The sequence below is a fragment of the Mesoplodon densirostris genome, chromosome 11 (assembly GCF_025265405.1).
Source record: "Mesoplodon densirostris isolate mMesDen1 chromosome 11, mMesDen1 primary haplotype, whole genome shotgun sequence".
NCBI classification, from domain to species: Eukaryota; Metazoa; Chordata; class Mammalia; order Artiodactyla; family Ziphiidae; genus Mesoplodon; species Mesoplodon densirostris.
The window spans coordinates 77,817,785-77,845,633 of record NC_082671.1 but is presented as its reverse complement, the minus strand read 5'-3'; the positions used below and the strand labels follow the sequence as shown (position 1 = coordinate 77,845,633).

Genomic DNA, 27,849 nt, shown 5'->3' with positions numbered 1-27,849 from the left:
GGGAACTTCTGTAGAGTGACCCCCCGCCTTATTTAAAGATGAGGAAATTGAGACCCAGAAAAGGGGGTGAGTGCTTACCCAAGGTCACCCTGCTAGTTGGGAACCCAGCCCAACACGGGCCTCCTGGTCCCCAGCCCACTGACTTTCCACTGCATCAGACCTTTCTAGGCCTTGAACTCTGGCTTCCATTGACCAGTTGGCTTGCAATATTTAAAAAAAAAACCTGAAGATAAGTTTTCCTGAAATGAGAAATCTTTCCAAAATCATTTATAGATTATGTGGCTTCTCCATTTGCCTTTTCCTGTACTAGGGTAGAATCAATCTTTGTTCCTGGGCAGACGTTTCAGTTTCTTTCCTAAGATCTTTATCTTCCTGATTACGCTTTGGAGCCCCCTGCCTCTGTTCTGATGAGAGCCCTGGGTACCGAGGCTCTCTTTCCAGGATGGCAGCACAGCTGGTTTGAAAAGTGGAATACTGAGTCATCAGCTTTCTGGCGTGGCTTATCCTTGCCCAGAATTCTGAAGTCCCATCTGATGTTATTTAGTCACTGTCCTTTCAGTCTGGGAAATGATTCAGATATAAGCTACACAAAGAACTCAACAGAGCCCTCTGTGATAGGGGTTCTTGAGGAGACATGGAAAGCTGGCTCTATTATTTGGACACCGACCGTCGCTCGAGAGCCAGACCCCTCACATTCCCGAGTAAAAACTTCTAGGAAGGTTCTGGGCTCTTGTGATGTACAGTCGTCTCAGCTGCAAAATCAGATTAATTGATTGACTAAATATTGTGCTTATGGAGAACTTATTTTGTACTGACCCCACTCAAAGTAGGAGGTACAAAAAGGAATTTAATTAACATGGTCTCTGACATAAGGAAGAAGCCATGAATTGGTGCCCAGGTATCTATTAAGGGGCTTTATTACATGCTTCTGTTTTCTTGTTACCCTTAAAGAATCAGAGAAAGTTGCTAGAAGAACAGCAAAGGGCACTATTGAGCCTTGAAGCTCAGTGAGGGCTGATCTATTCTCTTTCACCTCTGTGGTCCCAGGACAGTGTGGATGCTCAAAGAATATTTCTTTCCATGCACAACCCCTCCCCCGCCTTTTTAAAACAAACTTCCATAAAGGAGGCACCTTTTGTGCAGAGGGATAAGACTGAACCTGGGCCTGTATTACCTGGGTTTGAGTCTCTGTTCCACCACTGAGCTCTGTGCCCCTGAGCAAGTCACTGATGTCCCTGAGCCTCCATTTCCTCATTGACAGAATGGAGACGCCATGATTCATCTTGGGACTGCGGGTACATCATTGCACCTCTCTGATCGGAGATTTCTCCTTTTTACAACAAGAGGCAGTGAGGATGCGTGTGGAAGGCCCACTGGAATCGGCAGACAGCTAAACAGGTGTTCATTGTTATTCATCCCATGTCAGGAATGGGCTATTTTACTCTTTCATCTCCAATGGAGTTTCAGGAGAATACGTCCATTCCAACACAGGTAACTTCTGATTACCAGTGTGTTGGTGAATCCCCTGGGCTCCATCCCTGCCCTCCCAGCCCCGATTCTGCTGCCGTGCTCACTAGACGCAAGGTCCTTTGAGTAACTTTTCAGGCCAAATGTAACAAGATAAAAGCTAAATGTTCGGGCCTCCCTGGTGGCGCAGTGGTTAAGAGTCCGCCTGCCGATGCAGGGGATACGGGTTCGTGCCCCGGTCTGGGAGGATCCCATATGCCGCGGAGCGGCTGGGCCCGTGAGCCATGGCCCCTGGGCCTGCGCATCCGGAGCCTGTGCTCCGCAACGGGAGAGGCCACAACAGTGAGAGGCCCACATACCGCAAAAAGAAAAAAAAAAAAAAAAAAAAAAGCTAAATGTTCAAGGAGCCTGCTTAGCAGTCCCAGCTGACCAGAAGCGACCTCTTGGATCACCTACTGCTTCTGAATGGCTTGGGTCACCACACCCTCAATTATCACCGGCAGTGATAATTGAGAGGCACATGGAGTGGTTATTTACAAATGGTTATTTGTAATTGAAGACCACAGATAATGGTCACCTAAGGTCAACCCTAGGTAATCAGTCCCTTTTATTCTTTTTTTAAAATTTCATTTATTTATTTTTGGCTGCATTGGGTCTTCGTTGCTGTGCGCGGGCTTTCTCTAGTTGCATCAAACGGGCTACTCTTCGTTGCGGCGCGCAGGCTTCTCATTGCAGTGGTTTGGCTTGTTGCGGAGCATGGGCTCTAGGGTGTGTGGGCTTCAGTAGTTGTAGCACGCGGGCTCAGTAGTTGTGGCTTGCGGGCTCTAGAGCGCAGGCTCAGTAGTTGTGGCGCACGGGCTTAGCTGCTCCGCGGCGTGTGGGATCTTCCCAGACCAGGGCTTGAACACGTGTCCCCTGCATTGGCAGGCGGATTCTTAACCACTGCACCACCAGGGAAGCCCAGTCCCTTTTATTTCCGATAGACGTTTGAAGAAAAGGCTTGAATTTTGAATAAAACCATTTGCTTTTTGCTGTTAAGGCCCTTCAGTTATTTCATTAAGGGATTGAAGCCAGAAATCATTTATGACTTTTCCCCTATACATTATAGATTTGGGGGATAAAATATCTTTTGGGATTTCTGTTAACAAGAAGGCAGAGTCTAGGCTTAAGCAAGAGTATAAAAGAAAATTGAAACTAAAAATTGGTTTCTTGATTTGACTAAAGTTTCCAGTACAGTAAAGCCAAAAGCTTTGACTACATGCACGGGCCAGCATAGTAAAGGTCAGGATGTTAAAACAAAAAAGTTTAATTCAAAGAAGTTTAATTACTTGAGTTTAAGTTCGACATTGGGCTGCCTGTTTCCAAATACCCTGAAACTCAATTATGCTCAGCGTGAAAAGCGTGTGTTGATGTTTATTGAGATGAGAAGGAAGTGAAAGGCCAAAGTGTTTCCCTCTGTTTCTGTGGCCCTCCCACTTCTGTCCTGATCTCCCTCTCCGTGAAGTCACTCGCCTTTGACCTTGGACATCCAGGAGCTTACTTCTCCCATCAGAACCTCTTAGAAGCAGATGCTTCCTGCATCCTCACTCTTATGGACTTGGGTCCTGCTCCCAGGATGCTGACCTCCTTGACCTTCTGCTGGAGGAGTAACCTCAGACTTGGTCAGATGGAGGATCACCTGGAAATCACCATAATCTATTAATATTTTTGAGATATTAGTATTATATATCAATGTATGTATATATCTATTCATATATATGTCAAGCATAACTGTGTCAACGGTTTAACAAAGTTTATGGGAGAAAAGCTTGATAATTGAGAAAATTCTACCCCTATTTGTTTGCTTTTGATGTTGTGGTTTTTCAAACGTTTAGAAAGCTGGTTGTTATTTGATTTAGTGGCTTAACACTGGAGACGCTGTCTGGGATTTCTGACCTCAAAAATTCTATCACCCTGGGCTTCCCTGATGGTGCAGTGGTTAGGAATCCGCCTGCCAGTGCAGGGGACACGGGTTCGTGCCCCGGTCCGGGAAGATCCCACATGCCGCGGAGTGGCTAGGCCCGTGAGCCACAGCTACTGAGCCTGCGCGTCTGGAGCCTGTTCTCCGCAACGGGAGAGGCCACAACAGTGAGAGGCCCCGCGCACTGCGATGAAGAGTGGCCCCTGCTCGCCGCAACTGGAGAAAGCCCTCGCACAGAAACGAAGACCCAACACAGCCAAAAATAAATATAAAATAAATAAATTAATTAAAAAAAATTCTATCACCCTTAGGGCTAACATCTTTAGCCACTTTGCTCTACCTTCTGGCAGTGAAGTCCGGGCAGTTATTTGGAGGAGGGTTGGGTCTTATAATAAGGGGGTCTTTCTTGGTTCTGCTAAAGACCACTACCCCATTCTGCCCTGACACTCACAGGGTGTGGTGGCTTCCAGTGTTATTCAGGCCACTGGTTCAGGGACCTTGGCGTTGTGATGAATGGCTTGGGTACCGGGCTGTATCAGGGGACTGCTTATCCTGGAGCTTCCTGCCTGCACCTGAGTGAGCTTTCTCTTTGGGGTCACCCTCAGAGGGTACAGGGCATTTTGATGCTGCGGCACTGTGTCATTTGGACTTGAGGATATTTATCTTGGCTTGGAAAAGAAAGCATTAAATTTGTGGTCAGGAGAGAGAGAGAAGGAGAGAGGGAGGGAGAAAGGCAGGGGGGACACATTCCTTCCAGGGGTTTGGACTTTAAGATGAGGCATGGGGATGGGGATAGGGATGAAGGCAGGCCCACAGGTCTGTGGAGAGAGTCAGGGATTGTCACCACCATCGTCGTCATCCTATCCGATCGAAAAAGGCTGTGACTGTAAGATGCCCCACGATTTCAGAGAAGTTAAAAAACATGAAAATGACATGAATCATGGTTGGCAGTGTTGGTGCTTTCATCTCACGTAATCCTCTTAATCTTAAAAGGCAAGTTCTCTCGTTCCCATCTTATCGGTGAGAAATCTGGGACACAGAACTTGCAGAAGATCACTCAGCTGGCTAGTGTAGGAGCCGGGATTGAAGCAGGTATTCCACCACCCTTAGGGCTAACATCTTTAGCCACTTTGCTTTACCCCCTGGCAATGAAGTCCGTGGTCTTTGAACACTTTGATGTCAACATTTTGACCCAGCTGTGTCAGACAGATATGTTAACTCCGTTCCATTACTTTTAGTAAGTAACTTAAACCTCATTGACATGTTTTCACATTATTATTCTTTTTTTTTTTTTTTTTTTGCGCTACGCGGGCCTCTCACTGTTGTGGCCTCTCCCATTGCGGAGCACAGGCTCCGGACGCGCAGGCTCAGCGGCCATGGCCCACGGGCCCAGCCACTCTGCGGCATGTGAGATCTTCCCGGATCGGGGCACGAACCCGTGTCCCCTGCATCGGCAGGCGGACTCTCAACCACTGCGCCACCAGGGAAGCCCCCATTATTATTCTTTTTTTTTTTTTTTTTTTTTTTTTTTGCGGTACGCGGACCTCTCACTGTTGTGGTCTCTCCCGTTGCGGAGCACAGGCTCCGGACGCACAGACTCAGCGGCCATGGCCCACAGGCCCAGCCACTCTGCGGCATGTGAGATCTTCTCGGATCGGGGCACGAACCCGTGTCCCCTGCATTGGCAGGTGGACTCTCAACCACTGCGCCACCAGGGAAGCCCCCATTATTATTCTTAATAAGGGCTGGACCCAGGGTTGTGAAATGCTGCTTTCGGTGTGTTTCGTGTCTGCTCCGCTCCTCCCCCTCTCCTACATCAGGTAGATCTCTGTTGATAACATTCAGATAATAAACACTTACCTGCTATATTAGTCTAGAGAATCTGTTAGTTACCGGCTGTGTGACTCTGCAGATACCTCTCTGCACTTGCTTCCTCGTCTGTAAAATGGGAATAACACTTACGTTTCAGGATGGTAGGGAGGAAGGGAAAGTTAAATAACGTTTACTAAAGTACCTGGCATTCGGCGTGGTGTATAATAGGGACTCAAAATATGTCCAGCTTGTTCCTGTCCCCCTTCTCCCCGGGTCACCGGATAGTAGGTGGCCACAAGCCCTGAACCAGAACCCTTTCTAACACACCTGGCGATGTCTCACATATATAGACAAGCAAGTGGCTCTCACATACCCTTGTAGCTGGAATCATTTGCAAACACCTTATTATTGTTCTACAGCTTTTTAATTTGCCTGCACAAATAGAGCCTGCCTGGCTGACTTTGAAGGAATTTTAGTATCTAAACGCAGCCTGGATGTGTGTGCTGCACCCCAAGAAGTCATGCCTTCCTGCTTATCATGCCAGCAAGGATCTTGTGCATGACTTCCTTACTTTTTGGAGAAAGATGGGACTCTGTCTCTCCATATTGTCAGAAAGCTTTGTTTGTTTGAAAAAAAAAAAAGTCTCAAAATGGGAAACATTTTCCTGGGGAAAATCGCTACGGTAACCCAGGTCCTTTCTTGCCCGTCCTTGGGTTCATTCCCATCCCATTGCATGTCTTGGGAGGGACTGTGGAGTGAGGTTCAGCCTTGCATCTTGGATTCCCTAAGAGGGAGGGAGGGAGGGAGATGGGAAGTGTGGGCGTGCGTAATAGGATACAGATGCAGTGGTCTTTTCCCTCTGACCATATTTCAAGAAGAATAACATTTGAAGCACAGCCTAGCTTCCCCCAAAGCCCACATGTGCCTTTTCTGCCCCCATCCTGAGCCTCCCCTCCACTCATTTTTGGATCTCCTGCACCTGCCCCATCCCTCTACTACTTGGTGGTGGCAACATAAATTGCACTTCAGCAACTTATGGCCCTGAGACGTGCAAAAATTAAGTGCTGTCATTTTCAAAGATCTATTGGGGAAGACTGTCCACATCAGTGGCTGCGGATAATTTCGGTGTCCTCTCTGGGAAAAGGCCAGCTTTTTGTTTAGAATGTCTCTGGCTTTCCAGTAGCACCTTTAACACTGAGAGCTGATCTGGATCTAGTATTATATTGAAGCCATCATTTTTAAGTGGGAAAAATGATATACAACATGGAAGAAAGGCACAAGGCACTCTGACAATTGTTTTCATTTTTATATGTGTGCGCATTTACCTAGCCAAGATCCTGATCCTCATAATATTATGAATTCTGCTGCTTTCATTTCAACCTCTTTTCCATATCTTCACATTATTGCTTTTAATAACAGTATCATTTTTTGAGTAGTGAATATACTGTGATTTGTTAATGATGTACCTAAGTGAACTATGATTTATGAAATTATTCCTCTGATCTTGGACATCTTAGAGTGTTTACAGTTTTTTCCCATCAGAAGGGAAGTATTATAGTAAACATCTTTGTGCATAAACCTGTTAGCTTCTGTTGAATTGTTCCCTTGGTGTAATTTCCCAAGAGGGAAATTGCTGGAGTTGAAGGCAGTAAACATCTTCACAGTTCCAGTGATGTAGCGCATATGGGAATATTTTTAAAATCAGTGTTCTCTCTGCGAGCGTCTTGGGCCAGAAACATGTCAGAAGAAAATAATACAAGTGAACAATTAAAAAGATAATTTCCATCTTTAACTCATCTAGACATATGGAAATGAAAATGTGGGTTTGCGTAGATGGGTGGCTGGCTGCCTTGGAAGGCTCCAGCTCTTTATTACTGTGGCTGTGTCTTTCATTGTGGGAGACAATCTCTAGCTGTCTTGTGCTTCTGGAGAAAAGGTATGCACGCCGTCTGTTCAACACCCCCGCTTCAGCATCCTGAACCTGCCTTACGCTCATTTGGAGCAGAATGGTTAGACCTCCATCATATGTCACCAACTGTGACGAGAGTTCCTCTCCCATTTGTGAAATAACCTAGTGTCCACAGATTAATATGTGTATATCGTGTGTACAACAGTGAGATTTTGGGTTGGAATAGAAGAGGATTTTGAGGTGCTCTTTTGGGAGGTAGAAAAAGAAGATACTGGACGTCAGGGATGGTTAGCTAATTGTAGCTTATTGAGGACTTATCTCAGACCAGGTGCTGTTCCAAACACTTGACATGGATGAATTTATTTAGTCCTCAAAACATCCCTACTAAGTAGGCATATCATTATCCCCATTTCCCAGATGGAGTAACTGAGGCCAAGAGATTATCTTGTCAGGGTCACACAGGACATGAACCAACGTGTATTCGTTTCCTAGAGCTGCCATAACAAAAGTACCACTGTGTGCGTCTGTCTGTGTCCTCCCTTCTTATAAGGACCAGTCATTGGATTTAGGACCCACTCTAATCCAGGACAACCTCTCTTAATTTAGTAACATCTGCAAAGACCCTATTTCTAAATAAGATTCCATTCTGAGGTTCTGAGGGGACATGAATTGAGGGGGACAGTATTCAGTCTACGACACTATGGACAGGGTGGAGAAAAGGGAAAGAAAGCAGGAGCCCAGGCAGGAGCAAGTTTTGACCAGATGGCCCTGAGAGAGACACAGGATGGGCGACAGTCCCCTTGGGCCTTTGAAGAGGCTGTGAGCCAGGAGCGAATGGAGGAGCCCTGTGCAAGAGATGGGGGTGCCTGGCACAGCCCGGCTGTATCAGCGTGAAATGATCCTGCCCGGAGCCAGCTAGCTTTGTGAGGATGGCTTTAAGGAGTAGGTTTGGGGTTAATGCCCTGCCATGCTTCAGTAGCTTAAGGAAAGGTTACCTAGAATATTTCCCTTCTCAAGCAGCCGAGTTATTCATTACACCGTGTCTCTGAAGCTGTGGAGGAAGCCCAGAGGCAGACATAAATGTCTCCAGTCATAAAATCAGACTTGGAGCACCAGCCACAGGGAAGAAAGTATTTTGGCATATTATCTGCATCATTGCAAAATAAATTTATAAGCATTCCAAGAAAACTGCAGGGGAGAGTGTAGAAATTCTCCACCAGGCAAGGAAAGGTAAATGAAAATTAACTGTACCATGCCCATTAATGATTCCTTCCAGGTGTGTAGAATGTAATTAATATAATGTGGACTGCCGTGCTCTCTTGTTTTATTTAGGTGACCATAAAAGGTAATTTAGAAGGGCTTTCCTAAGTTAACTGCCAATTTAATTCCTTGGACTGTGTTTTTCCACAGGCTCTTAGGTTTCTCAACAGTAAAATTCATCCACCGCTGTAGGGGCTTTCAGGAATTTGTGATGAGGTTTGGGTTGGGGTCTGCTTCTCCTTCACCTGAGATGCTCAGTGTCTCCACCCTGAGACCAGCCCGAAGGTGCCAATTCCCGTTAATCCTCTGTTAATGTGAGAGTTTTCATGTCACTGAGTGTGACGGTTGTGTACAAAAGAATCTTTTAAAGAACTTTAAGTTATAAATCTAGCAAGCTAGCCTTTAAGTTAAGAATCTTGCTCTGCGACTCAGAAATCTAGTAAATTTTAAGTTACATTTAGGGTAGCATTTGATTAATCATTGACCCTTGAACAAACTTCACCTTCTTTTAACGTTTTAAATTGCACTTAAAATCTCATATACTTAATGTCCTTTTTGAGTACTTCAGATGTCTCATTAACAAACACATACTTAAATAATATAAATCTAATACCTCAATGACAAACATTAAGTTTCTTAAATGCTCCAATATTATATGTAAACGTAGAAGATTTCAACTTAAAATCTCAAGTCAAATAACTTGTTCAATTAAATCCTTCATATTGGTAAGGCAGGGTAACTCCTCGTACTTGAGTAGGTCAAAATCTTAAAAATATTAATCTTATGGGTTTTCTTCTTAAACATTTCTGTACTTATTTAAAATAATAGCCATATTGAGATATAATTTACATATAAAATTCACTTACTCTAAGTGTAGAAGTCAATGAATTTTAGTATGTTTGCAGAGTTCTACAACCATCACCACAATCTAATTTTAGAACGTTTCCATCACCCTAAAAAGAACTTTCGCATCTATTTACTGTTCCTTGCCTCCCTACCCCCAGCCTTAGACAACCACTAGCCTACTTTCTGTGTCTTTATATTTGCCTGTTCTGGACTTTTTTGGTACTTAATTTGAAATCATGGTGGGTTTTTAAGGAAGCGGTTTTGATGTCTCAAACAATTTTGGGGTCACCTCCTGCGATTTTGGGGGTTACTGCCTCCGTGGCTGGAAGCGTCTTTGTGAGCCGACCCCTGGCTGGGGAGCTGAGCTCTGCCACTTACTGCCTAATTCAAATGTCTCCCCACGGAAGACCAGACCCCACCTGTTAGCTTCGTTCCATTCTGATTCCCTGCCCGCCCACTGGGCTCACTGCTCTAAGACCCAGTGAAAGTGACAGCTGACTGCAGACCATGGTGTCTCGCTCCAAGGCCATGGTTCTGAGGTCACGCCCGGCGAGCCACGCTCCTGTGACCACCTAGCATCCTCACAGCGCCCACTCATAGGCCACCAGTCAAGGCACTCACCCAGCAGCCTCTTGGCCCATCTCAGGTTCACGCTCCATGTCCTGGTGAGACAGCTTAGAAAGCAAAACCCCAGCAGGGACTCAACCAGATATTTGTACCTCCACGTTCATAACAGCATTATTCACAGCAGCCAGAAGGCAGAGGCAACCCAGGTGTTCATCAGTGGATGAATAGATAAACAAAAATGTGGATATACATACAGTGGAACTTCATTTAGCCTTAGAGGGAGATTCTGATGTGCTACACCGTGGATGAACCTTGAAGACATTATGCTAAGTGACATAAGCCAGACACAGAAAGGACAAATACTGTTTGATTCCACTTACATGAAGTCCCTAGAGGAGGCAGACTCATAAAGACAGAAGGTACACTAGAATGGTGGTTGCTAGAGGAAAAGTGATAAGTGGGCAGGTGGGTCACGTGGGGCCTCCTGGGCCATAGAAAGGCCTCTGGATTTTGTTCTAAGATGGTGGGAAGACTTGGGAGCAGAGAGGATGTTGTGAACTGGTTTATATTTTGAGAAAGTTATTCTGGCCGCTGATAGGGAATAGGGTAGGGAGGCCAAGCTGGCAGCAGGGAGGCCAGTTAAGAGGACTTCGTCCTAGCCCCAGGGGCGGTGATGATGGCTCGGACCAGGTGTTTGGGACCAAGATGAGCTGATGGGGGGAGGGGGTGATGGCAGGTAAGGCACAGGAATTAAGAATGACTCCTGGCTGTTGAGTCTGCCTAGCTAGGTGCATAGTGGTGGTGTTTAACGCAATGGGGGACATCGGGGAGGGGGACGTTTTCGGGGTGGAAGTCATGAGTTCTCCTTATCAGTGTTTATTGTGTTCCGCAACCCCAAGCTGAGCCTAAATGAGCCCTCTTATCCCTGACCTGATTCTTTCAAGATGTCTAAGTTGGGGAGTTTTAAACCATGTCTCACGACCCATCGGTAGGTTGAAAAATCACTTTAATGAGGGCTTCCCTGGTGGTGCAGTGGTTGCGAGTCCGCCTGCCGATGCAGGGGACACGGGTTCGTGCCCCGGTCCGGGAAGATCCCACATGCCGCGGAGCGGCTGGGCCCGTGAGCCATGGACGCTGAGCCTGCGTGTCCGGAGCCTGTGCTCTGCAACGGGAGAGGCCACAACAGTGAGAGGCCCGCGTACCGCAAAAAAAAAAAAAAAAAAAAAAAAAATCACTTTAATAAGTTGTACTAATATTAAAGAAAAATAGAAGAGAATAGAAAATATCAGAGCATCCCATGTAAACTGGGTTCAAAAGGAGAAAGGGATGAGGACCAGGAGTCAGGACACCCTTGTTCTAACCGTACCTCTGCCTTTAGCGAGCCATGGGGCCTGGAGTGAGTCCCTTATGCTCCTGTGTCCATTGCCTCACCTGTGAAATGGGGCTGGGGTGAGGAGGGCTCCGCTGGATTCACCCCATCCCCCCCTTTTCTCTCCTTCAACTCTTGCACGCTCTCTCAGTAGGCGGACCACAGACCGTACTGGCCAGAAAGGTCATCGTTGAGCTTTGCTTCCTGCCATGTCTGTTGTTCAGTCAGAACCAATTCTGAGGGTGCTTTTCCCCAGCTGTACATACCCAGGCCCTTCACTGGTGTGGGAGTCATTGGACCAGCTGGTCTCTAAAGACCCTGCTTGTCCTAGATGTGCCTCTGTCTGCACTGACCTATCTGGTCGGCAGCTGGCTGCACTTGGGCAGGGACCTTGTGACTTTTGGAAGTCGGCACAACCCTCTGCTCTGGGCACGTTTTCACAGAAGGGCCAGGATCATCTAAAAGAGGGGGTGGTTTGATTGCCATGGATTTTGGTGAGGGTATGTGATAGCCGAGTTCTTCTCCCGGCAGGTGAGGGTTGTAATGTATACAGTATATTCTTCAAAGCCGAGTGTCAGAGTCCCTTAGTGGAAGGTTTCTATGTAGTAAATCTCCTGGCTTTTAGATGAAGCTGTGCTCTTTCTCTTCTTGTGTTATACCAAGCGCATTCACCTAATTCTTAGACTTATACCTTTGACCTTCATCTCTGGAAAGTTTTAATTCATTTTAGTTCTATAGCCACAGGTTAGACATCAGGAGCTTTGAGGAACTTACAGTAAGTAGGAGGGGAGATTGACATGGGAATTAGCTATAGTAAGGGTTCAGATTAGTCCCAAGTCAAAACCCCAGATCCCTCATTATTCTAGCTGCCTGTAGGGTCTCCAGTAAGGAGAAGCAGATCTGGAGATGTTTTTGAATGGCTCTGGGATGTCCCTGTTGGAGGGACTGTGAGAAGGAAGGAATAGGAAGTGGGAAAATTGAAGTTTATTAATCAGGTATTAATGGCAGCTTGGGCTGAACCCGGCTCCCACCTCAGTGTTTGGGGCTCCTGAAAAGTCACCTGTGAACACAAGTGTGCTGAGTGTCTGTAAAACACGTGAAGGTCCTGGGTAGCTGGAGAACACCGGGTCAGTATTCAGGACTGGGTTTTTTTTTTTTTTTTTTTTTTTTTGCTGTACATGGGCCTCTCGCTGTTGTGGCCTCTCCTGTTGCGGAGCACAGGCTCCAGACGCGCAGGCTCAGCGGCCATGACTCATGGGCCCAGCCGCTCCGCGGCACGTGGGATCCTCCCAGAACCGGGGCACGAACCCGCGTCCCCTGCATCGGCAGGCGGACTCCCAACCACTGCACCACTAGGGAAGCCCATTTATTTATTTATTTATTTTCCCTAGGCCGTATTGGGTCTTCATTTCTGTGCGAGGGCTTTCTCTAGTTGCGGCGAGCGGGGGCCACTTTTCATCGCGGTGCACGGGCCTCTCACTGTCGCGGCCTCTCTTGTTGCGGAGCACAGGCTCCAGACGCGCAGGCTCAGTAGTTGTGGCTCACGGGCCCAGTTGCTCCGCGGCATGTGGGATCTTCCCAGACCGGGGCTTGAACCCGTGTCCCCTGCATCGGCAGGCAGATTCTCAACCACTGCGCCACCAGGAAAGCTAGGGCTTTTTTAACCTGCGGTTCTCCAGGGAGACCTCTTGCTGTCCTGTGCTTAGAAATTAGCAACTTTGAGTCGGAAGGGACTCAGACATCTTCTGGTTTGACCTTGTCACCTGACCAAGGAGAAATCTGAGGTCCAGGGAGACTGCGTTCAAAGGGGGGAGACGCTTCATGTGGTGGCAGAGCTGGGGGATCAGGCCTCTGACTTTTCCCATGGACGGTTCTGGGTGCCAGGTCCCAGGTAATTTTACATTTTCATTGAATTCCCACAACCACCCTAAGATTTAGGCATTTATTGCTGCATTTTAACATTGAGTTTCGGAGATGAGGACCTTAAGCCAGTGTCCCAAGACTCACCTAGAACTTGAATCCGGTTCCGGTGGACTCCACCTAATTCCACAGGGTGCTGCTGGGTGACCATCTCATCCTCATGTGCCTTCAGCACAGTGACATCTGAAACAGATGGGGGAGAGCTGTGATGTAGGGCCTTTCAGGGCGAGCTGTGGGTCCCACAGCTGAAAGCAGCATGGCCCGTCCTGACGGAAGTGGCTCCCTCTCAGGGAGTCGGGTAGCGCTTCCCCTTCTCCTGACTTGATGAGATTGACTCAGACACTGCCCCATTCCAACGTCCTTTTGACAGACGGGCTGGACCATACTGGACCAGGGCACCAGCACGAATGGGTGCATTGGGAGAAAACACCTCTGTAATTGCATCACTGCTGTGCACTCAGAGCGTGCAGTGACAGAGGAAGCATGCCCAGGCTGTTAGCAAATGAGGGGATTTGAAAAGTGTCCGGAGTCTGCTGGGTGTTAGGGCTGTTTGGCCAGCGGCAGGAGTGCAGACCCATCTGGACTTGGGTGATTTAGTACAGAAGTACCTCACCTCGAATGTTGAGGGAGGTGAGAGCACTGATCTTTGTGGTGGGAGCCCTAAGTGTAAATGCATCTTTGCCTGCCTTTAGCGATAGCATGATAAGGTGATGAAGACCTCCGGTTCCAGAAACAACCTAGGTTTGACTTTGCTACCTGCCCTGCCATTTGCTGGCTGTGTGATCTCGGGCAAGTTACTTGATCTCTCTGGGCCTCTGTTTCCTCAACAGTCAAATGGGAATAAATGCTATTATTCAGTATTTCTAACTTACAAGGTTTTGATGAGAATTAGATGAAGCAACGTAAAAAAAAAGGCTTAGCCTCGAGTCAGGCATCAGGTACTTGGTAAATTCTCGATAAATGCTAGTTCTCATGATTATTATTATTAACTATTGCTGTATTTTGTAAGACCTGAGTTCCGGCCCAGGCTCTGCCGCTGGCTGCTTTGGGGACCTTGGCAAGTGTTTCAGCTCTCTGAGTTTCTTCTGTGAATTGAAGGACTGTAATCCAGCTGAGAATCCCAATGCATCAAAAGCAAGTTTCCACCCCGGATCCCACAGCATTTTAGTTTTATGTCTTTAGACCCGAATTAACTGCACAGGCAGGGTCCCAGGGAACCACTCAGGGAATGAGACGGGCTTCCCTCCTTTGTCACTCGGTAACCTTCTGTCACCTGCTCTCAGCTGACTGGGAGCGGAGCGTCCACTTAAGAACATTCTCTTCATCATAGCATGAAGCGGCAAACGTGGGTGGCTTGGTTTTAATTTTAACTTCATTCATGTATGTTGGAAAAGTGGCGGTTCCTGACGTACAATGATTTGACCTACGATTTTTTAACTTTACGATGGTGTGAAATCGATACATATTCAGTGGAAACTGTACTTTGATTTTGGAATTTTGATCTTTTCCCCAGGCTAGGATATGTGATCTGATCCTCTCTGGTGATGCCGGGGAGCTGCGGGGACCCACAGATCCTGGTGAGCACACGATCACCAGGATAAACAACCAATACGCGCATAGCCATCCTGCACCCAGACAGCCGCCCCGCTTTTCACTTTCAGTACCGTATTCAATAAATTACATGAGATATTCAACACTTGATGATAAAATAGGCTTTGTGGGACTTCCATGGTGGCGCAGTGGTTGAGAGTCCGCCTGCCGATGCAGGGGACACGGGTTCGTGCCCCGGTCTGGGAAGATCCCACATGCCGTGGAGCGGCTGGGCCTGTGAGCCATGGCCGCTGAGCCTGCGCGTCCGGAGCCTGTGCTCCGCAATGGGAGAGGCCACAGCAGTGAGAGGCCCATGTACCGCAAAAAAAAAAAAAAAAAGGCTTTGTGTTAGATGATTTTGCCCAACTGTAGGCTAATGTAAGTGTTCTGAGCATGTTTTAAGTACGCTAGGCTAAGCCATGCTGTTTGGTAGATTAGGTGTATTAAATGCATTTTCAGCTTAACAATATTTTCAACTTACGATGGGTTTATTGAGACATAATCTCATCCTAAGTCAAGGAAGATCTGTATACCCAACTGTTTCTGGGTCTAAGAAATCATACTGTGAATTGAACCAATGAGATTCTTATAAAATGGTCTTGCATTTCATTGATTTGAGTTTAGAAAGGAGAAAACAAGTCCTGTAGCTAAATAAAACTTGTGGTGGCAGGTGGGCAGCGGAAGGCCACCGTTAAATGTCTTCAGGGACTCCTTTCTTAGGGCTTTTGATCATCAGACCTTTCATTTTCAAAGGAAAAAAATAACAGCAGCCTGTTGATACTGGCAGTTTCCTTTTTACATAGCAGGAAATAATCTGTCTGATGAGTGTAAAGGAAGCCTTAAATCCTAGATCATTCATGAACCTCTTTGAGTACCTACTGTGTGCCAAGCATCAGATAAACAACATGGATAAGATGGAGGGGGGTTTTACCCCCCCCCCTTACTTAATATCTGGCATATCCTAGGTGCTTAATAAAAATTTCAGTAAGAAAATGAATATGGGCAATAATCGTTAATAGTTTGGCTGTCACATCACATCGTTTTGATGACTCGTGTAACACTGGGTTACATTTTAAATCACCTGTTCTAGAAGCGGTCAGCCAACCAGGTCTGGGGCCAGGAGGAAACTATTGAGATGGTGGACTTGACACCTGCTGTTGGTCCAGCATAGCAGCCGAGAGCATGGGCCGCCTATGTCAGGATCCTGTCTTCATCTCTTCCTAGTCACGAGACCTAGGCGAGTTCCCTAACCTTACTGTGCCGCAGTGTTCCCATCTGTAAAGTGGGGACAGTAGTGGGCCCACCCCATAGGGTTGTCATGTGGATTAAATGTGTGCTCTGCTTGGTGCACTGTGGGTGCCCTCCAAATGTTAGCTGCCACCCTCTGTGTGTGGTGGTCACTCCACCTCCTCCGATGCATTAGGCACACAGGATAAATAAACCCATGTGCATGATTGCTGGCCCTTCCTTTGCCTCCCAGGCCCTAGCAAATAGGTCCTCATTGCTATCATTTGGGTATGAAAGAGCTCCGTCATCAGGTTGGAGTCTCAGCTTGGCAACTTTCTCCCTGCATGGCCTTGACCTTGGTCAAGTTCCTGAGGTTAAGGGAGGCTCAGAGAGGTTATCTGGAAAATACAGGTACTTCCTTTACTGTGTGAAGGATTATGCTGAGCCCAGCGCCCAGCTCGCAAGGCGAACTCCATAAGTGGTGAGATTGTTATCATCCCCATAAAAGGCACCCAAGGACCTGGCTTTTGTGGCCTGGGGTGCCGGAGCTGGTTGGTGGGGCCCCCACTGAAGTCACGGGCTAGGCCTGCAGGAGGCCCCGAGGGTGGCTGGCCTTGGGAAAGGGCCCACATGGTCAAAGCATTTGAAAGGCCTTGTAGTAGAAAAAGAAACCAATTAAATAATACTGCCCCCCATAAAAGCTGACTTTTAATGGGTTCTGTGGTGGGGTTTTCTCCGTGGCGGTCTCGTAGCCATAGGTCTTGGGGAGACTGTCTGCCTCTCTGGGGAGAGTTTAATCTTGCACGGCGTGGGCACAATTTTACACGTTTTACGGCTGTTTTGTCTCCCCTGAAGTGTTGCTGTGTCCTTGTGCGCTGAGGGCAACCTGCGTGCAGTTAACAGTTTACCTCGTTTTGGGTGGAAATGAAAAATGAAGTAATAAATTAAAGAAAAACACAACGTGGATTTTTCCCCTCTTGTGGAGACACCCGTGGAAGAACAAAGAACCAGTGTCTTCCCGGATCACTTACTCAGATTCTAATGGCTTTTATGTGTAGACATTTGCCCACAGGATCCCTTCCTCCCCAGAGAGGGCTGCAGGGCATGTCGGGTGTGTCTGGGGCTTGTACTGCCTACCCCAGGGCAGGGGTCAGCAAACGACAGCCCTGGGGCCACATCCAACCCACCGCATGTTTTTGTGAAATGATTGGGAAAAGAAAAAAATCCAGAGAAGACTTCCTGACACGTAAGAATTACATGGACTTCAGGTTTCAGTGCCAGAAATGGAGGTGTATTGGCACATCATCCCGCCCGTGCGTTTGTGTGTCGTCTGGAGCTGCTTCTGCCCTGCCCCAGCTGAGTCGAGAAGTTTCCATATACTGTGTGGTGCAAAGCCAAATACTCTCTTGCCCTTTATGGAAAAGGTTGGCTGACCCTGCTCTAGGAGGTAAAGGAAGTGGGAAAAAACAGCTTCAAGTTTCTCGGAATTGATGATTTATTCTCAGGGTTTCCATGGGGCTCAAAGTGACAAGTCAAAGGAGAATTGCATGAGAAGGTGTCAGTTCTCCTGGAGACCTTCCAGAGGAATCGGCTGCTTGTGGAGATGGCTCTCCTCGCTATTCTGACCTCAGGTTGGCTTCTGAGCAGAGGGGCCTGAGTTATCCCCCTCCGGCCAGCCCTCCCCATCTGCCTGGCTTTCCTGTAAGACTCCCGAAGCCCAGCTTGAGGTCTGGTAACTTCTCATCAGCTCCCTTGATGGTTCGAGAATAAAGAAGTTTCGACCTTCCCTCCCAGGAGGCAAGCGCTTTTTGTCGTCAGTTCTGTGCAGACCTAGTTGATGATCTCCAAAAGCTTCAGAAATGTGTAACCGACACTTTTTGGCCAGCCCCCGGCTTAAGCATTCTGCATATAGTAGTAACTCATTTAATCCTCACAACCAACGCAGGGAGTGAGGTCCTCTTCTCACCCCCATTTTACAGAGGAAGAAACAGGCACAGAAAGGTTAGGTATCTTGCTTAAGGTCACACAGCAGGTGTGAGGTAGACCCAGGATCCACACCCAGGCTGTCTGCTCAGCAGTGTCCCGCCTCCTGCCACTGCACCGGGGGAATTCTTTAGGCCTGTGAAAGGATCTGCTTTCCTTGTTCCCCGCCCTGCCCCTACAATGTCATTCCACAGGAAAATGGCCTCCTGTGTGAGAAGGAAGCACTTGTTCCTTCGTTAATTCATCCCTCCCCCCTCCTTCTCCCTCCCTCCCTTCAACAAATAATTGTCAGGAGAGTGACTACGTATTAAACTCTGTGCAAGGGGCTTCACGAGTGAGGGGGTTTTGTGAACAAGAAGAATGGAGAAAGAATCTTTTTTCCTTTGAAAAACAGTTCTTGGTATCCTCAAAGCTGTTGGGTTTTTGAGAAGTTCACTTAATTCCTCCTCTTTTATTCATTGTAAGTGCTCATCCTTACAAGGAGAACCATAACCCGTAAATCTCATCCAGAACCATAAACCCACCTCCTTTCTGCCTCAAGCTGATATTGTCATTAACAATAATGTAATGTACAAGAGGCTTTGGGGAGGCTGGCCCTCTGACTTACCCAGTGGGAAAAGCCCGCCTGGGGAAGGCCCTGCGCCGTTCTCCCCCTCGACACCCCGAAAGGGGGCTCCCGCAGGGGCTCGGGAACCAGGAATAAGAGGTCATAACTGATTGTGGAGGGAGAAGGCTGCCGAATTTTAAAAATAGCACCGGGCCTCCCTGGTGGCGCAGTGGTTAAGAGTCCGCCTGCCGATGCAGGGGATACGGGTTCGTGCCCCGGTCTGGGAGGATCCCATATGCCGCGGAGCGGCTGGGCCCGTGAGCCATGGCCGCTGGGCCTGCGCATCCGGAGCCTGTGCTCCGCAACGGGAGAGGCCACAACAGTGAGAGGCCCGCATACCGCAAAAAGAAAAAAAATAAAAAATAAAATAAAAATAAAAATAGCACCAAGTCTGGCGTTGGTAGAACTCGCTCTCTTGGGACATCAGTTACAATGTCGTCTGCAAAAGTTCAGGGTTTTAGGGCTTCCCTGGTGGCGCAGTGGTTGAGTGTCCGCCTGCCGATGCAGGGGACACGGGTTCGTGCCCCGATCCGGGAAGATCCCACATGCCGCGGAGCAGCTGGGCCCGTGAGCCATGGACGCTGAGCCTACACGTCCGGAGCCTGTGCTCCGCAACGGGAGAGGCCACAACAGTGAGAGGCCTGCGTACCGCAAAAAAAAAAAAAAAAAAAGTTCAGGGTTTTAGATGCCTGTCTTGTTTTCTGAAGGATTTGCGGGGCAGAATTTTCAGCATTATTTATGTCCTTCTGCGTGTGGACAAGCCTGAAGGCCAGGGAAGACCCATGGGCCCCCATGGCAGCAGGCAAAGGATCAGCTCAGCCGGAAGCCTGTTCTCTTCCTTCCCCAACTGTTTCTTCTTCCCTCCTCTGTGCCCTTTTCTTGGTCAGACGGCAAACGTTTGTTGCTCATTTCTGATGAGCCTTCACTTTCTTTCCTCAGTCATGCGGAGGAACCCCTTCGGTGTGGACATCTGCTGCCGGAAGGGGTCCCGAAGCCCCCTGCAGGAACTCTACAACCCGACCCAGGTAAGCCCTGGAAACGTCCTTGCTTCTCGGCTTGGTCTCCACGTGTCAATTTTTGGGGGGGCGGAGAGGGATTGAAAAACGCCCAAATTCTGGTCTTTGGGGATTTGAAACTTTCCTCCACTGCCTGGCATTTTACCTTCAGTGGTTGCTTTCTTGGTTACCCTTTTGCTCTAGAATGGCTCTGAAATTCTAGTGAGAGGTATTTAGAATAGAGAGGAACAGCTTGGTAGAGTGCGGGGCTGAGCTTTCAGACCTGCCCAGGTTTTGGATCCCTGAGAGCCATACAGTTGCAGGTGCCGGCAAGGGGACTCTGAAGTTGCAGAGCCTGCCAGGCTATGCAGTCTCCCCCGTGACACCCCCAAAGAAGGCTCACATGGGGGTGAACTCACCACCCAGCTCCCACATCTGGTTATTAGAGCCCAACGATGTCCCCAAGAGTTGCACCTCACTGCGTCAGTTTGACAAGACTCCCTTGGGTGGAGAGACTTTTTGCTTAAGTGACTGTCACAGTACGTTGGACTTGATTACGAAAAGTGTTCCTCTCTGAGCAAAATAAGCTCCAACCAAGGCAAAGTGCCCTCCATGGAAAGCTAGGAGCGAAGGGAGGAGGCCTGGTTGCCACGGTGATGGCCTTGTTGGTATGTGTCGGTCTTGACGTGGAGACTCCAAGGCTGGTCCTTTTGCGGGAATATGAATTAGCTTGTGATGCCAAGAACTGGTGAGTGAACAGCTAGTGGCCCATTAGCTGACCTTTGACAGCTGGGGAGAAAGGGGGGAAAATGTACTGCTTTGGCTGTAATCTTTGAGCTTTATTTTGTATCAAATTCTTGATTTAATATTTCTGGGGACCAAGGTGCTTGTTAGAGGAAGAAACTGCTTGGGTCCCCAAAAGGGATGAATTCTCAGAAGTCTTGCAAAGGGATGAGCCTGAGAACTTTCTGATTCCACATCTCTATCCTGTCTTTCACCCGTACTCCCGTCTGGAAAAATGGACTCCTGAATTTGTGCGAAATGGGTGGCCTAACCATGTTAGTTCACTCCCCTATCAGCCCACCGCTTTGGAGCTCAGTGTGACGGGGCCAGATTCGCCAGGTAATTGCAAACTCAGATTGCCTGAGGCCTCCTTTACTGGGTTCTCTGATAACGCAGCAGGGAATTTGTATTTTGTTTTGTTTTGTTTTTAATTTTTATTGAAGTATAGTTGATTTACAATGTTGTGTTAGTTTGAGGAATACTGTAAAGTGATTCAGTTATACATACATATATACATATATATATATATATATTCTTTTTTTTACATTCTCTTCCATTATAGATTATTACAAGATATCGAGTATAGTTCCCTGTGCTATATACAGTAGTTCCTTGTTGGTTATTTTGTATTTGGGTTTTGTTTGGTGCCCAAATAATCTGATTATTACAGGCCAGTCTCCCAGCCTGTTCACACATTGGTCTTAGGGAAGAGGATTTCTGGTACGCCATGTTGAAAACAACACATGCTATTGAGATGCAAAGCATCCCTCTCTTTTAGTTGACGTCCTCTGTTCTCAGGTCATTTTCTACTTCAAAACCAAACCATTGAAGTGCTCCTGCTTTCCTGAGGAAATTTTATGGGCAGCATATGGGTGTCATGGGAGGAGCTGTTTCTGAAGTAGATGCCCCTGTGGACAGGAAGTCCATGGACTGTGTCTGCGCCTGTCACTTGTGTCCCTGTAGTGGGTGGCCCCAAATATCTGTGATTGAAAGAATGAAAGTCCAGGTTTAAATTCCTACTTCACCTCCAGCTGGCTGTGCAACCTTGCATACATGATGAGTCCTCTGTAGGGGTCAGCTTTCCCATCTCTCTGGAACGTTGGGAGGATGAAATAATTCTGATGTGTCAGGGGCTATGTAAACATGATCCATCATCACCATGGTCATGAGAATGGCTTCACTCGTGGAAACCTTGATTTTAGAGTCAGACCTGGGTTCGAAGCCTGGTCTCCTCATTTATCAGCTGTGTGAATGAGCACAAGACATGTAACCCCTCTGAGACTGCCTTTCTCCTTTATAACACGGTGCTGACAATTCCTGCCTTGCAGCCTTCCATGAGAAGATGTACCTTGCTCAGTGCCTTTTATGGAGTTTGCTCATTCCCCGATTCACTCATACATTCACTCATTCATTTCTTCACGCACTCTTATGAGTGCCCACTATGTGTAGCACGGTGCCAGGCACTGGCCACAGAAGGCTGAGCAAGGGCCTGTGTGTGGTTAGCCTTCCGTGTCTGGTTCTCCTTGTTACCCTAGAGCTGACTTGAGTGGGTTATCTGGTGAGGGGGACTGTGCTTGGTCCATTTGTAAAGCAATCAGAGGAGAGAGAACCTTCCTGGGTAGAGCTCATCCCTTCCATCCGGTGGTGTTGGGTTCAGACGCTCACTTAGAAGCCTAGCACCCGGCAGGGAAGATGGGGCTGGAGAGGTAGCTCTGGGAGACATTTGTGAGAGCCTAGGTGGGTGAGTCATCAGCCTCCATCAAGCACTCATGGGCAAGCTGCCTGGCCCCTTTTGCTGGTAACCAGGAAAATGTCCCTGCAGGAGGATCTCCCCGTTTCCTCGGGATGTTGTCCCGGGATGTTTTTTCTTAGGCTGGTTTCCTTTGCAAGCTGCAATTATGTTCTCTTCCCATGCACGTTCCGTCCGTGGCGCTTCTCAGAGAAACCGTCTTGGTGACCTTTGGGGCTGCCGTGGGCTGGGGAGCTCAGAGGAGAGAAGGGCGCAGGAGCTTCTGTTGGGTTGAGTAGGGTTTTGTGTCCCTGAGACATTAGCAAACATTGCATCCGTTGGGGCTTGGTTGTGGTTTCTCGTGTTCCCCTACCAGCCAAGCTGTGGAAGCTGCTAAGCCTGGATTGATGTTATCACAGAGGCAGATGACAAGCCCTGTAATTGCTAGAAACCCAACTGCTCCTGGAGATGACGTTTCCCCATTTTATGTTGACTGGTGATTTGGGTTTGATACATGATGGTGAAAATAGGAACTGTTTATTTTAGATGATAAGAAAACCAACATAATGGCGGGAAGCACCATCTTAGTTAGCAGGTACTGGTACTGTAGGCCAGCTGCTATCTAGATGCCTACAAACATCTCGTGGGGTGCTGGTATTAAGCCCCACGCTAGGTAGTGCACCCCCATCTTATGTACGGGAGAACTCAGGCTGAGGAGCTTGTCACATAGCTTGTAAGAAGCAGGGGAAAGATTCAAATCCAGGACGGACTCCAGATGCATTTCTCTCCATGCTGTATTCACTGTCACCAGCAAAGTTCTCTTGGCAGGAGTTACCCCATACAAAAAAAAAAAAGAGAGAGAGAGAAAAAAAAAATCTTATCCAGATTTTCACTGGACAGAGTCTTAAAAGCTCCCTTAGGAAAATTGGCTATAATCTGATTTTAGTGTCCAAGGTTTTCTTATTTTAGTGCCTCACAAACCCCTAACCATTAAAACAACGATTGGTGAAAAAAAAGTTTGTAGTTGATATTCTTAGAAAAACTGCACTCTGATGTCTTATAATTTTCCTGGTTCTCTGCTGTCTTCCTGGCCCCAAAATAAAACGTAATTGCTGATCAGATCAGCTGGCATCAAGTCACCGAAAGTTCAAGAGTTGCCAGCTGCATATTTGTGGGCCGAGCACATCTGTGGGCCGCCCGGCTCAGCTCAGACTGCAGGGCAGAGCTATGCCGTCAGCCATTAATAGGGCATAATTGCCCCTAAAATGCCAGCGAGGGTGAGACAGCTTGTCCTGCCTCGCCCACCTCCCGGTCCTCTCGTGGGTTCCCTGAAATCTTCACAGCATCACTCATGTGGTTCGGCCCTGCCCTGCCTGGTTCTTTCTTTAGCGTTTATACTTGCTCTGTGATTACCGCGTTCTGAGAATACAGATACTCAGCCCAGGGGCTGACCAGGAACTCCTCTAAGTGCTGAGTCTAGGAGGTCTTCACTCATGCACCAGTGGCGTGCAGGCCTTCCTAGGGGCCTCTGAGGACCAGTCAATACAATAATTTGACCAGTCAACATTTTATTATAATAATAAAATTGGATCTTTATTGGTGCAATCTTCAATGTGTTAAAAGTAAATTTACTTCTCCATAAGGTAGGCTCGAGGAGGAAGGATGGAGAGAGAGAGAGAAGGGAGGTAGGAAGGAAAGAAGGAAGGGAGAAAGAAAGGAAGAAAGTTACTGTTCATTGAATGTATAATACACGTCAGTGACTCTTCTAGGTGTTTACCACACGTATCTAATGGAATCTTCACAACAATCCTAAAATCTGAGAGCCCCATTTTTCAGATAAGTTAACTGAAGCCCAGAAGGACTGAGCAACTTGCTGAGATCCCACAGTCCCTAAATGGTAGTGCCGGGTCCGTCTGACCTGGCGAGATAGTGGGAGGGAAAGAGCCTATCCCGTTATCTTTCCCAGGGGAAAAAATGCTCCCTTGAGGTTCTTTTTCATGGTGACTCAAGCTGAGATCTGGGACGTGCTCAGGATACTTGTAAAATTCCCAAAGGCAGGAGCCAAGGCTCATGGAATGGTATGGAATGCACAGTAGATGTCCAATAAACAATTGTGGATTTTTTTTTTCTCACTGAACATGATATTTTTGGAGAGGCCTTCGTCTCCTGGCTGGAGCCAGACTAAGCAGGAGTCACCCCCAAGAACTCTGCTGTAGGATAGCACAGCTTGGTGACATTTGGAAGTCGGGGTCTTTGATTAAGTTTTAGACTGAAAAAAGCTTGAATTGTCCAAGGGAGGGTGGGAAACTCTTCTAGCTCCAACCTAAATAGTTTTCTGGGCAAGGCTTGCCAAGATTCGTTTCATCTACAGATGTTCATAGGATAAACAGAGGAAAAAGACATGGGGAAGAGAGGCATGTAGGTAATAGAACATGACAAGTGCTGTGTGATCGGAGCATTCTGAAAGGTTATGGGAGGATCAGGAGTGAGCAGTTAACCCTTTGAGGCACAGGGCACAGTGCGAGGCTTTGTAGAGGAGATGGCATTTGAGCCAGGTCTCTGAGGACACATCAGACTCCACCGGACAGAGAAGAGGGAACAGCCTCCCAGAGCGAAGGAACAGCAGGAGTGAGGTGCACAGGTGGGACGGTCCATGGCACCTTCAGAGAATGGTGAGGGGTTTGTAGCTGGCATGAAAGAACATGTTGGAAGCTGATTGGAGAGAAGGTAGGAAAGGCAGGTTGGTCCCAGCTGGATAAGGCTCATTCGTCCTTCTGGAGGGTTTAGTCTTCAGCCACTGGCAGGTTTGTGGTCCCAAGGAGCCCCCTGGAGATGATGTGCACCTTACAAACCAGCTGCTGCTTCTCACTTGGCTGCTTGTTAACTCCGGGGCTTCTCTAAGGAGGTCTGGCCCCTCCTGGCCGCAGCCTCCTCATCTGTAACATGAAGGGGTTGGACTGGACCTGTGCTTCTCAACACCTCCTGCACTCAGGAGCTTTGAAAAAATGACCCATGCCCAGACCCCCAGAAATTCTGATTTTATTTGTTGGTCTGGGATAGGGCTGGGGTGTCAGTATTTTTCAGAGTCCCTAGGTGATTCTGATGGGCAACCAGAGCTCAGAAGCACTGGGTTGGAGATTCTGTAAGGGCCCCTCCAGTTTTAAAATCTTCGATTCTTTGATTCTTGCATAACCCACAACATGAAAAGCGACTCAAAGCATGTGCATCGAGGTTGCTCTCTATCTTTTCTACTGTCTTTCTGTATGAAGGCTTGCGTAAATTATTTGTACTCAGCCTCATCCACGAGGACACGGAGACCACATTCCTTCCTGTGCTGCATGGGACGGAGGGTTGTTGCGTCAATGCCCTGAATGTTGGAGACTCGTTATGTGAACAAACCCAAAAAGCGGAGCCCTTTGGGGCACAATATTGGGTGGAGCCCTGTGTAAACGAAACTTGAGTCACTTAGCTCTTGATCCCATAAGAAGGAGAACCTAGACTTGTTCCAAGCCAGACATCAGGTGGGCGCTTCTGAAGGATCAGCTTCAGTCTCACAAATAAGCATGAAAGAGAGAAAGGGCTCTCTGCCTTGAGAATCGTTCAGGAAGAACAATGCTGAATGGCCGTGTCCACTGGGGAAGGCAAGAGAGAGCAGACATTGTACAGCCCCCAACTCTGGTCAATTACTCCCTTCATTACCAACCACCTGGTAAATGACGAGTCCCTTTAATTATCTTGCATTGACCCCAACAGCTGTCTACCAGCCGAAGAGGGATTAATTGATTTAGTTGTGGACCGGCTCCTTATGCAAAGATATTACTTACTGTCAGCCTAGCAGAACGGCAGCTGGCTGGCAAAGATGAAATATTACATCAGCTTGATTTTACATACAGCACTTGGGAGAATGCTTCATTATTAATTGCAAATTACAATAGATGAGCAGAGCCCATTGCAATACCCGGGGACAATGGGCCGCCTTTTCCACTGTGGCCAGTGGCTTCATTATTCTTGAACCAGGGAAGGTGCCCTGGTCGGATTTCCAGTCAAGCCTGGACAGATGGTGAATCTAGAGTCAGACGCAATTCGGGCTGAAAGAGGTGATTGGATGCTGGAAGGAAAGGAGGGATCCCAGCCCAGGGGCAATTACTTAACCTCTCCAAGCCTCGATTTCCTTATCTGTAAAATAGGAACATGATACCAGTCTTGCAGGTTTGTGAGATTCAAAATCGTGTACGAAAAGCACCTAGGATGGTGCCCAGGGCAGAGTTGGTGATAGTCAGTAGCCGTCAGTGATCTGGGTTGAGTTAGGTCACCTGGGACTTCTCTTAGGGGGTCTGGGACCATGCTTGGTCCCTGTCCTGCAGGCTCAGACATTTGGCAGGTGTGCACTTGGAATAATAATAAGAAGATTATTTTGTTGAATAATAATAAAAGATGATTTCCTCTTGCCTGGAAGCTACTAGCTATTCATCATGAGCACTACCTAAAAATTTTGATTTATGTTATGTGTCTGGTAGACTCAGTTATAGGGAAGCTTGCTGTGCTGATTTTTAAGGCCATGAGTGCCTGTGTGTGTGTGTGTGTGTGTGTGTGTGTGTGTGTGTTTGTGTACAGTCAACCCACATCCTGGAAAATGGGCAGATTCAGCTGTTAAGTTTTAAAGGTCTCCTGTGGTTGTGTCTGTCGTACCCACAGCACGTAGCTAAGTGCCTCATTACTAGTTGTTAAATAAGACCATCTCTGGGCCATGTTAATGCGAGGCCATTGATTTCATCGATTGGTCCACATTTCATTCAGGCTGTTTTTATAGGCAGTTGTTCTGTTTCTGGAAGCCTAATTTGACCCAGTATATTCAAATCTGGATAGCTCAGTGCTCTAATGGGGCTTTTCTGTGTCAGGCTGTGTGGATATAATCTGGCATATTTCAATGAGAGGAGGGCATTCAAGTGACAAAACAACCTCAGCAATTTCCAAATGGTAACACAGCTGTAAGATCTGCCATTTTTGGAAAGTTATTTCCTAAATTACCCTCAATTATAAGAGGTCTCTACATAATTTGATTTTTCTGTAAATTATACAACTCAGGGAGCTTCTCAGCCAACTGGATTTTAACCTTGTTAGAATGGGTAGAGCTGAGACAAAGCCCTGGCTTGCTCTCAAATTCTCTGTAGGAAAGACGGGGTGGGGGGATGGGGTGGGGTGGTCATCAGCTTCCCCCCATCCGGCCTCCCTCTTGACCTGCAGGTCTGGTGGGGAGCAGGGTTTCTACCCTGCCTCCACCACGAATTACTGTGAACTCTGGGGCCAACAGCTGAACCTCTTCAAACCCTTCAGACCTTGTTTATAAAGTAGGAATAAAATACTAACTGTTCAGTTATTAAGGATTAAATTAGAATATATATATAGCAAGTTCCGGGCATGTGGCAAGCTGCTCAGTCGATGCTGTTTTTTAAAATTTATATTAGCTCAGATGACAACTCCTCCAGGAAGTTCCCCCTGATTCCCCCCCACCCCCCTTCAAACTCAGGTTAAATGTCCTTCTAGAATGGTGCTGCCTACTCACAATGTAATGTGACTTGTATATGTTATTTGAAATTTTCCAACAGCTACATTTTAAAAAGTAGAACAAAAACCAGGTGAAATTCATTTTAATAATATACTTTAGGGGCTTCCCTGGTGGCGCAGTAATTGAGAGTCTGCCTGCTAATGCAGGGGACACGGGTTCGAGCCCTGGTCTGGGAGGATCCCACATGCCGCAGAGCAACTGGGCCCGTGAGCCACAACTACTGAGCCTGCGCGTCTGGAGCCTGTGCTCCGCAACAAGA

The 27,849-nt window shown here is 47.5% G+C and overlaps 1 protein-coding gene across 4 annotated transcripts in view; it reads left to right on the top strand.

The window, feature by feature from the left end:
* CHST11 (carbohydrate sulfotransferase 11) overlaps window positions 1–27,849 on the top strand; it is a 285,840-nt gene that overhangs the window by 115,702 nt on the left and 142,289 nt on the right. For all 4 annotated transcript variants that reach the window (XM_060112569.1, XM_060112568.1, XM_060112571.1 and 1 more), the window contains exon 2: window positions 19,457–19,542. In XM_060112569.1, the coding sequence (XP_059968552.1) occupies window positions 19,457–19,542 (86 nt within the window). The remainder of the gene's footprint in view (window positions 1–19,456; window positions 19,543–27,849) is intronic.